The sequence below is a fragment of the Emiliania huxleyi genome (assembly GCF_000372725.1).
Source record: "Emiliania huxleyi CCMP1516 unplaced genomic scaffold EMIHUscaffold_366, whole genome shotgun sequence".
Lineage (NCBI taxonomy): Eukaryota > Haptophyta > Isochrysidales > Noelaerhabdaceae > Emiliania > Emiliania huxleyi.
The window spans coordinates 2434-12805 of record NW_005199228.1 but is presented as its reverse complement, the minus strand read 5'-3'; the positions used below and the strand labels follow the sequence as shown (position 1 = coordinate 12805).

At 64.8% G+C, this 10372-nt stretch overlaps 3 protein-coding genes across 3 annotated transcripts; 2 read left to right on the top strand and 1 right to left on the bottom strand.

The window, feature by feature from the left end:
• Positions 1-3167: 3167 nt before the first annotated feature.
• On the top strand, positions 3168-3809 carry EMIHUDRAFT_117887 (hypothetical protein; the record flags this gene model as incomplete). The annotated part of the gene is made up of 1 exon (XM_005772078.1): positions 3168-3809. The coding sequence occupies one exon, from the start codon at positions 3168-3170 to the stop codon at positions 3807-3809; it is 642 nt and encodes a 213-aa protein (XP_005772135.1).
• Positions 3810-5670: 1861 nt separating this feature from the next.
• On the top strand, positions 5671-6552 carry EMIHUDRAFT_75403 (hypothetical protein; the record flags this gene model as incomplete). The annotated part of the gene is made up of 1 exon (XM_005772077.1): positions 5671-6552. The coding sequence occupies one exon, from the start codon at positions 5671-5673 to the stop codon at positions 6550-6552; it is 882 nt and encodes a 293-aa protein (XP_005772134.1).
• Positions 6553-7822: 1270 nt separating this feature from the next.
• Positions 7823-8944, bottom strand: EMIHUDRAFT_444845 (hypothetical protein; the record flags this gene model as incomplete). Its single annotated transcript, XM_005772076.1, has 3 exons — positions 7823-8285; positions 8370-8581; positions 8674-8944. 3 exons carry the CDS (start codon positions 8939-8941, stop codon positions 8139-8141), a joined length of 627 nt encoding a protein of 208 aa, XP_005772133.1. The 3' UTR covers positions 7823-8138.
• Between the last annotated feature and the right edge of the window lie 1428 nt (positions 8945-10372).

Below are 10372 nucleotides of genomic sequence, written 5' to 3'. Positions count from 1 at the left end.
CCGCCACCATCACCAGCCCAGCCCTCGGCCCCCAAGCCCGCCCCCGCCATAGCCGCCGCCTCCCTCGCCACCGCCGCCCTCGCCGCCACCCCCGTCACCACCGCCTCCGAGCCCGCCCCCGCCCTCGCCTCCGCCGCCCTCGACACCACCCCCGTCTCCGCCACCGCCGAGCCCTCCCCCGCCCTCTCCCCCTCGGGCGTGGGGGCCGCCGCCCTCGCCGCCGCCGCCCTCGCCGCCGCCACCGAGCCCGCCGCCACCGTCACCCCCGCCCCCGTCGCCGCCACCTCCCTCACCGCCACCGCCCAGCCCGCCGCCGCCATCTCCCCCACCGCCCTCACCGCCACGCTGCCAGCGCAGCCGCCGGGCGACGCGACATCGGCTAGCGGCCGGAAGAGCCTCTCCAGTGCGGGCTGGGGGCGGCGGCGGCACTCTGCGGGTGGCGGGCGAGCTGCTGGCTGGCCGGCGGCGCGTCTCGACTCAAATTATGGGCCGCCTCTCGGGCGTGCGGCCAGGGGCCCGTGTGGCGCGAGGAGAGGGCGGCGCGCTCGGCGCGCTGGCGGCGGTGAAGCCTCTCAGAGTGGGCGCTGGCTGGCCGAGGGCGTCGGGCGGGTGTGGGGCGGCACTCGGGCCGCCGGACGGGCCGTGGTGCGTGGCCCGTGTGGCGTTCGTGAGGGACTGTTTGGGCGCCCCGGCAGCCTCCCGGCCGGCGTGACCAGGGCCGGTTTGGCAGCGGTTTGGGCTGTGTGTGGGCTGGTCGCGGTACGGGATATAGTGCTTGTTTATGGTCCTACTCACCACTCCCGGCCGACGGGGCCTCGCGGGGCGTCCTCGTTTGCAAATAAAGGCCTCTGCCATCGCTCAGAGTCCCAAACCATGTGATCATCCGCGCCGCCGCGCCCGTGCGAGTAGCCTCGGCCAGATGCGACGTCGGGAAGGGCGTCGTCGCGGGCGCCAACGTCGTCATCCGAGCCCCTACGCCTGTCCAAGGGCACGTCTGGGTGACCAGGGGCGGGGGCCGAGCCGTGAGTGCTCCGCCGGGGCGAGCTTCTGGGTCCATGGGACCGCTGCCGGACCCATCCGAGAGCCTCTCCGGACACGTTCGCTCGACGGCCTAGTTGGGGGCCGATGTTCGACGACCAAAGCTCCGGACGCCGCGGCCAAAGGTCCGCCCACGGCCCCAGGACTCGTGGTGGGTGTGGGGTGTGCCTCACGAGGCGGGGAGGCCGCGTGAACTCCCGTAGAAGCTCTCGCGAAGTGCGGATTTGGAGCGCCGCGCCGGACCTCCGCCGGGGCCCGCCGGGGCGCCGTATGGGCCTCGGGGTGCCCGAGAAGCTTAGAGGTGCGTTTTTTTTGGCTTGTGTCTATCGGTTCATGTCATGGACCGGCCCTGGGAAGCCTTTGACCGCGCGCGGAGCGGGTGTTACGGGGCCGTGATGATTTAGCGGGAGGGAGAAATCGGCCGATTTGCCCAGTGTGATATGCCTTATGGTACGACTGCGCAGCTGCATAGCCGATCCTAGCCATAGCCCATACTTACGCATTAAATAAATAAATAAAAACGGACACCTCTAATAGAAGATGTGGGTAAAAAGGTGTGTGAAACAGGTCCCCGCCCTTGCGATCTTTGTGCAGGGGTTCTTTGTGGGTGTGGTCGGCGACTCGTCCGTGAGATACTTACATGTACATGTACGTGTGTATGTGGTGAGACACGTCAAAGAGGTGCCCAAGCCTTCTCTCCTCTCCTCTCTTGAGGCGCAACGCAGCGCAGCTGCAAGGGGGAAAGCCAGTGAGTTGCAGAGAGGAGAGGAGCGGGTCATAGCAACTCGCAGCGCTCTCTCCACTGCTCGTAGGCGTGGCAGACGAAACTGAGCGAGCCGCAGCAGTCGGCGCTCAACCCGGCGCGCTCGTACACCTGCTCCGTCGCGTTGACCGCCCTCGCTGTCGGCACGCACCTTTCCTTGGAACAAACAGCAGTCAGAGAGACGGACTTTCGCCCGCGAGACCGGCACGCTGCTCTCTTGGCCAAGGGAGGACAAGGAGGACGAGGAGAGGGCTGACGACGGCGGGGGTGTTACTACTCCGTCTAGATCCGTGCTGGAGGCTGTCAAGCAGGACAAGGACTCGCACCGCTGTGGCTGGTACGGGTCGACCCTCTGCGTCTCGGCCTAATGAGGTGAAGGCCAGGTCGGAAGGAGCAGGCAACTGGCAACACACAAAGTGGTGGGGCAGGGGCGGGCAGCCCTCTGTCCCTCTGTTCCCCTCTCCACACCCAGACAGGCCGGGCACGGGCGATCGCGGCATTTTCCGAGCGGCTGCAAGGCCCAGTGAAGGTTGGGTGAGCAGAGCAGCAGACCTCGCAGTGGGACAGGTCGACGAGGGAGGGGCAGACTTTGTGCTCCACGCCCTGCGACCCTGTGCTCTGCGACGACCCGGTCCGCCAGGAGACCACCTATTCGTGAGAAGCAACCCGCTGGGTGCGCTCCGCTGCGCGAGCTTTTGTATGAGCTTTTAGACGGCTCGCAGTACGTGTTTCGTTGGCGCATGCTCCAAGCACCGCTGGCTCTCGTTGGGGAAGCGCGGAATCCAGTTTGGCCAGCGCATGGCATCACGCAAGCGCGGCGCCGGTGGAGGCGGTTGTGGCAGCGGTGGCAGCGATGGCGGACTTGATGGAGGTGGCGGCATACGCGGCGGCGGCGGCGGCAGCTTTGGCGGTGGGCGAGGTGGGCTGCCGCCGCCATTCATGTACGAACTTAGCATCCCGATGGTCTCTGAGCAGGACTCGAGCTCTGAGCAGGATCTCAAAGCTAGCGCGACAGGCGCGGCAGAACAAGCGAGGAACAGAACGCACGCGAGCCACTGGAGCGTTTTGCGGCAGCGCGGGGCAATTTGTTCCGAGGTTGAGGATACGCCTGAGTTCTCAGGTATCGGCCTCCGGGCACATGGCTCCTCGACCTCGATGAGCTCACGAAAGGCGGAGTGCTCTGGCATCCCGCCACCCTGCATCATGCTATTTCGTTTCTCCAGCACACGTGTTTCTTCCTTTGCACGTCACACGTGTTTCTTCCTTTGCACCTGCGAGCGCGCTGACACTACACGCGAGGGAGCCCATCGCACCACCAGGTGCTTCGCCTTGAAGTCTTTCCGCTCCCAACCGGCACTGTGCCACGATGAGCAGGCTCGGTTTGAGCCTTGCCACCCTTTATGTCACCAGTGCCGTCGCCTTCGCTCCTTCGCTGGGGAAGCCCGCTCCCGCCGCCAGCCGCGCCGTGGTGGTGCAGTCGTCCGAGCAGCGGCCCGGGCAGGAGCCCGGAGAACCACCCGTCGCAGAGCGACTGGCCGGTGCGCTATCGTCGGAGCAGCAGCCGTTCTCCCCGCGTTCGGCCGTCGGTGCGGCGCTGTGGACCGGCGCGGCCGACGCTGCGGCGCTGCTCACCTTTGCCGCAATTGGCCGCGGCAACCATAACTCGGCCGACGGCTCTGTGCTGACGACCGCCGCCCCGTTCCTGCTGGCGTGGTTTGCGGTCAGCCCCGCCGTTGGTGCATTCCCTGCCAATGCCAGGACGGTGCGCGATGCCGTGCTCCCCCTCCTTCCCGCGTGGGCGCTCGCGGTGCCGGCTGGCTGCTTCTGCAGGGGCCTGCTGCAGGACCGGCTGCCGGCTTCGCCCTTCTGGATCGTAGCCTTGATCGCGACGGCGGTGCTGCTCAGCGCGGGCCGGCTGGCGCTGCTCCAGATCTCGGAGGGCGAGCGCGCCATCGACCGCTTCGTCGCCGCCATCGTAGACGAGGATGGTGGGGACGACGACTTTTGAGAGGCTGAGGTTGCCCATTTATTTTCCCCAACAAAACAGATACTCATTACTCTACCAGTTCACGCGAGAGCTCCCTTGAGCAGTCAAAAATCAAAACGTAAAAAACTCGTGGCAGGGTTCGACACCCCCGATCGACGAGGCCGAGCGTTTTTGATCTCTGGGTCTCCTGTGGGGGGCCGCCTCGGGGTGGCGGGCGGGCGGGCGTTTTGAAAAACAGAAAACAAGAGGGGGCCCGGGGGGCGGGGGCCCGGGACCCCAGTGGGAAAGTAGAAAATACGCCCAAGGGGGCCGAAGGAGGCGGCGCGGGGAAGCAGCATCAGGTGAGAGCAGGAAGGATGGCGCTTAGGGTCGGCTTTGAACAAGGGTTTCCAGGTTTTAGATCAGTATTGGTGTCGGCACACATTCGCCACATGAGGTCAGCGGCGCGCAGTGCCTCTCTCGCAGGCTGATTTTGGCTGTTTTCGAGCTTGTTTTTGTTTTCAGTCTAGGGGGCCCGACCCCCTCAGAGGCGGCGGGCGGGCGCCCGCAGACCCAGAGATCAAAAACGCTCGGCCCGACAAACACGCACATCCCTCCTCCTAAGCTAACCCCGCGGACAACAGTCAACACAATCGTTGTGCGAATGATATAATATGTTTATTATGTACTTGTGTGTTATTGTGCATGTGCCCTTATTAGAGGGCCCACAGCGTCCTAATCTAAAATCTGAGGATTCAGGATTCAGGCATCGCTTTAGTGAGGCCAAAGTGAGTTTGTGGATGTGTGAGAACGATGCGCGACACGAGGAGGCACGCGGACCGACTCGTCGGCGACTTTGCTGCACGCCGTCTCAGATTTTTTCTCAGCGTGAGCGAGACGTGGAAGAGTGCCACCGTCGGGTAGGACGGGTAGGCCCGGAGCATCGGAGTAGCCGTCGTGGTCGCGGCGAGCAGCGCCGGCCACTCCGGCGCCGCGTCGGCAACATGGGAGCATGTCCACCGCCACTTCGCGGTCACAGCGCTGTTTTGTCGCCAAACGCCGCCATGTACCTTTTCGGGCAAACCATCGGAGCGGCCGCACATTGCTCGGTACCCCCCCTGCACATCTAAAGCCATCCCTGCTGCTAGGGGGGGGGGGGTCTGACCCCCCCAGCAGCAGAACGCTGCTGCTGGGGGGGGGGGGGGGGGAGTCACGCACGGTGCGAGTTTTGCTTGCGAGCGATTGAGTCGGGCCGGCGAGCGGGTATTGCTGCACAGTGCACTCTCGACGAGGGCGCAGGGGGGCGCTCGAGTCACCGCTCGTAGATCTGCATCAGCTGCGGGATCCGATCCAGCTCGCTCACGGAGAGCGTCCGCCTACAGCGATGTCCAATCACACACCGGACTGGGGCCCCTGACACGCCGAGGCGCGGGCCGCTGCGGAGTGACGCGGCGCCGGCTGGCGGAGCGGCTCTCCCACTTGGCTTCGAAGGCGGCCGCCGCCGCGTCGCAGAAGGCATCGTGTGAGATCGACGGCACTTTCTTTCAGTGTATGTGGCTTTTGTCTGAGTTTCCGTTTAAAATTCTTTTTTGTGCTAGCACGCGCCAGTTCGCACCTGTGTCGAGCCTGTCTGCTGAAAAGAATTTTACAACAAAACTCCCTCGCGTGTGCTGAAAAGAAAGAAAGAAAACAGACAAGCCAAGGGAGGGATGGGAGGACGGCACGCCGCCACCACACAGGGATTTTAAGGAGAGGTGTGTGATGCGCTAGCCGTCGCCCACCCTAGGGAGCCTGTCTGCTGTGAGAGGACTTGGTCTTTAAATTCTTTTTTGTGTGCCTGGGGTGCCTGATAGTCGATGTAGAGGGCGTCGTGTAGCCCTCCTTTTGGTATAAAAAATAGTCGATGTCCCGACCGCGCCGCGCGCGCGCCACGCTGCTCCTCTTGTGGGCGGGGAGCGTAGCTGGCGGGCGCGGCGTCGCTGTGGTCACCGGCGGGACCGGTGGCATCGGCCTGGCCACGGCGCGGCTCCTCGCCGCCCGCGGGAGCGACCTCGTCCTGGCGTACGGCGCCGACGACGCGCGGGCGGCGGCTGCCGCCGAGGAGCTGCAGTCTGCCCACGGCGTGCGCGTGGTCACGGTCGGCGGCGACCTGACGACCGACGCGGGCCGCGAGACGACGGTCGCCTCCGTCTTCGCCGCGGTCGACGGCGAGCTGGACGGCCGCGTGGCGAGCTTTGTGCACGCGGCGGGCTTCTTCCACGAGGGGCTGCTGAGCACGCACCTCGACGGCAGCATGCAGGACGCCTTTGCGATGTACGACGAGTACCAGTCGATCTACCCAAAGGCGCTCGTCGCCTTCGCCGAGGAGTGCATCCCGCGCATGGCCGACGGTGAGGGCCGGATCGTAGCCGTGAGCAACCCGGGCTGCAACACGATGCAGATACCGCGCGTGAACTACGACATGCCGGGGCAGGCCAAGGCGACGATGGAGTGGCTGGTGCGCATGTACGCGCTCCGCCTCGCCGGCCGCGGCCTCTGCGTCAACGCCGTCTCGCCGGGCTACACAGACACAAAGGAGTGGGACAAGGCGCGGCTCGGCATGGGGAGGGGCGACATGGAGGTGGGGAGGAAGCTGCTCGACGAGAAGATGCTCTCGCGCTCGCCGATGCGCCGCTGGGCCGACGCGTCCGAGATTGCGCAGACCATCGCCTACCTCGCCGCCGAGCAGACGGGCCTCATCACCGGCGCCTTCATTCCCGTGGACGGAGGGCTGCACCTCACATGAGACCCGGTGGGGGATGGATCGCCGCTTTGACGAGGAAGGGAGAGCCGCGACCGGCTGGGCCGTAGTCTTTGCAATACCAAAAACGCGGAGTATACCTGAGGAGTATACACAGAAAACAACCCGGCTCTATGGGCCAAAAGCGTCGAAAATGTCCCAAAAAGCGTGTCTCGAGTTTGTTGCAGCCCCACAGCCGGCGCGCGCTGCCGGGAAGCACCGCTCGCGTGTCGGCGGCACTCCCTGGCACCCAGTGAGTGCCGCGAACAGACCAGACCGATTAGGCTCGACGCCGTGCGCGCTGTGGGGCTGCAACAAACTCGCCGCCGAGCGTGCCACCGAAAGCGTCCCGGCAGAGGTGATGGAGTGTGAGACCTGAGGCTGCGGAGGTGACGCCTGAGGTACCGGCTCGTGCACGGCGACTCAGCCGGCGACCGCCACGGGCTCAGGCGAGACCTGTCGACGCGTTCCGGCTCAGCTTCACCATGGTCCTCGGGCGTCTGTCGACGTCAGGACCACCCATACAGCTCGAGGGTTTGAGGTCGCAAGAGCCAAGATGGTGGCGTTTGGACATCCCAACCATCCCACAAGACAGCCTGTAGGTGATGGCGGGACGGCGCAGTGTTTGTGGCACTCGGCAGTAGGCACCTGCGGCACGGCCCGCTGTCGGCTCTCGCGGGCTGCGGAACCGGACCCAGAAAGGGACGGTCCGGGCGAGTGTGGCAGCTCCTGCGCTAGTATGGGCACCCTCTATCACAATACTACTGATCCTGGTCATTAGAGCTGCCAGGGATAGCGTCAGGAGCCGGTAGGAGTCAAAACCCCTCATATTTGAGACATCGTGGCCCATATACTCGTGCAACAACCCAGGGTGACACCCCTCCCCCACACTGATCACTGTCTGGAGAACTAGGGATTGGTGTGATCTGACCGTACGGGCCCCTACGGGCTACGCCTACGGGGGAAGGACCCTGAGTTGCACAGGCTCAGGCACAGGGGGTGTGCGCCAGGCCCTCCTGCTCGGCATTCTGCTGTGAATGAAAAATGAATTGACTCGTCCCAGTGGATGTGTCCGATTTCCGACGTCCCTGTCAAAATGTGCGTGACGTCCGATCCTTTGTAATCGTCTAGAGACGCTGGATACATGAGCACGGAGCAGGCCGGTCCCGGCCCCACCCCCCACGCTGCGCCCACGGCCCGCGCGGCCCGGGCCGGCGCACGGCGCGCAGCTCCGCCCGGGAGCTCAGGTGCTACCGCTCCGCTTGTGCAGATCGAGTTTTAGGTATGTTACTGTTAACAACTAGCAACACTGAATTCAGCTCCTCCTCCAACGCGTTTGGCCGGGCTCTATTGTCTATATAAGGGCACAAACATGCACAAATATCACACAAACAACTCACAAGTACATAGCATTCGCAACGATTGCGCACTATTTAACACACCGACGCCTGCCAACAATGGAGATGCTTTGAGCCTGAACCCACAGGCGCGCTCAAAGCGGTGCAGACTGCAGTCCATCACCCACGCATTGCGCGCCTCCGACCGCGACACGAAGAGCGATCACCACCCTGTCACCACCGCACAGCGGCTAGCTAAAAGTACTTGAGCGGGTCCGCCTCGCTCTTTGCCACCTGCACCGCCGTGAGGGTCACGCTGCCGAAGTGGTCGTAGATGCGCGCGTGCGCGTACTCGCCGCTGGCGAGGCGGAGCTTGACAAAGTAGTTCGTGCCGGCGACCACCTGCATGGCGCGTGCAGATCCGGTGAGGAGCGACCACCTCGGTCCGCCGGCCCGCCAGGAGGGGGGTGGGGGGGGGGGGAGCACCTGGGAGGCCGCCTCGACAACCGTCGGTCGGGAGGTCAGCATGCCGTTCCGCCCGCTCGCCTGCGTCGCGCGCTCCAGCGCCTGGGTCTGGTACACCTCAGCGACCACCTCAGCGAGGCGCGCGTCGGCGGGGTCGAGCGAGCGCAGCCCGCCCGGCATGGTGCGCGGCGGCTTGATGCACTTCTTGCCCGCGCCGGGGATCGAGATGCCGCCTGGTGGGTGGCATCGCTGGGGGTGGGCTGCTATTTAGGGCACCCGCAGGCCCGAGCGCCGCAGGCGAAGACGGAGGGGCGGGCGCGCAAACCGGAGGACTGACAGACGAGCCCACGAGCGCACGCGGGGAATTGTTTGCCGGTCATCTCGTTGAAGCCCTCGCACGTCTCGCCCAGCTGCGCGCCGCCGCCTTCCTTGAGCTTCTGCCCAATCCACCGGGCGAGAGTGGACGAGCCCATGCCGTACCCGCCGGGGAGGGGCACGAGGTCGCGGGTTTGGGCGACGGGCGGCAGGCCCCACTCCGCGGGGTACGGTTGCTGTGCGGCGGCCATCGACAGGCAGAGCAGGAAGCGGAGCATCGGAGCCGTGGTGAGCGAGGGAGCAGAAAGTCGAGCAGGCAGAAATAACACGGGCCCTCAGCGGAGCTGCGAAGAGGACCGCCGCAAGCGGCGTGGCGTGGAGCGGTTGTGCATCCCTCCGGGGGCCCCTCTGCGCCGGGGAGGCGTTGTTGGAGGCTAGGACGCAAGCGTCCGTCGCCCTTTTCAAACTCGGGGCCCACTCCGCTACGCTCCGACCCGAATTTGGAGGGCCTAAAAGTTTAAGGTGTTGCTGCGCAAAAGGGGTCGGACACAGGGCGCAGCTCATGCTAAGAGCTAGAAGAGGAGATAGAGAGACAACCACACCAACACCACAAAGCTCTCTCTCCTGCTCCTCACTCAAGGGGGGGGGGGGGTTCACGACTACCGAGTCCCTAGTGCCTAGAGTCTAGCTGCCACGTTCAAAACCAGGACGGCGACAGTGATGGTGCTATCACGGGCATGATCAGGGGAAAGTGGAGCGGGGGGGTGAGCGTCAGCCAGCCAGGTACGGGATAGTAGAGCAGGTGCTTTGTGGGTGGCGGTGGGCGGCGGCGCTGGGGGGCTGGCCGAAGCGTTAGCTGAGCTCCTCCCTCAAGCTCGATCACGCATGACGCACGTTGAGTGACAACGTCGGGCGAGCTTCTGGATCAGGTTAGGTTGCCGGAGCACCCATGGCTGCACCTCCAACTCCTCCTCTGAGTCAGACACGACAATGTCAACTGCGCCCTCCTCCTCCCATTCGTCGACTGCGCCCTCCTCCTCTCCTCCTCCAATTCGCCGACTGCGTCCTCCTCCTCCATGGGCTCGATCCGATTCCGCAGCGTGTCGTCCCCAGAGGCGCTGTTGCGCGGGAGGCGGCCGCGGGCACGCTGGGCTCGATCAGCGGCTTCCCCTCAAGTTGCGCCGAAAGAGCACGGATTTGGCGGACGTCTGGTTTCCGTAAAACGAAGCGATGTCTGGCACCAGCTGAAGGCTTGCGTCCCACATCGTCGGATTCCTGCACGGTATTCGGATTTTGCTATTTGCTCGTGTGGGGGTGTATTGCAGATTTGTCAATGGTACCGCGTCTGCGACGCGGGCGCCTTGCGTGCAGAGCCCTTAGCCACCCTTTTATCTTGCGCGGTCAAAAAAACATGCCATGTCCGTTTTTTTTATAAGCTCGAGCTGCTCGAGAGCCTGCCGCGAGGGACAGTCGAGGCCTCCATCCGGCTCATGCGGGGATACACCCGCACGGGCGAGTGGCCCGAGCCCATCCTATCCAGCCCTGCCCCGGAGCGCGGCCGATCGCCTAGAAGCCCCTCTGATGAGTGGTCAGATGAATAGTGCCCAAGAGCGAGGGATACGGAGGGGAGCACAAATAGGACGCCCAGCCCTGCCCTCGTGCCGCCGAGTGCGTATCCTATGCGAGAGAGACCCCCTGTGCCCGTGCCC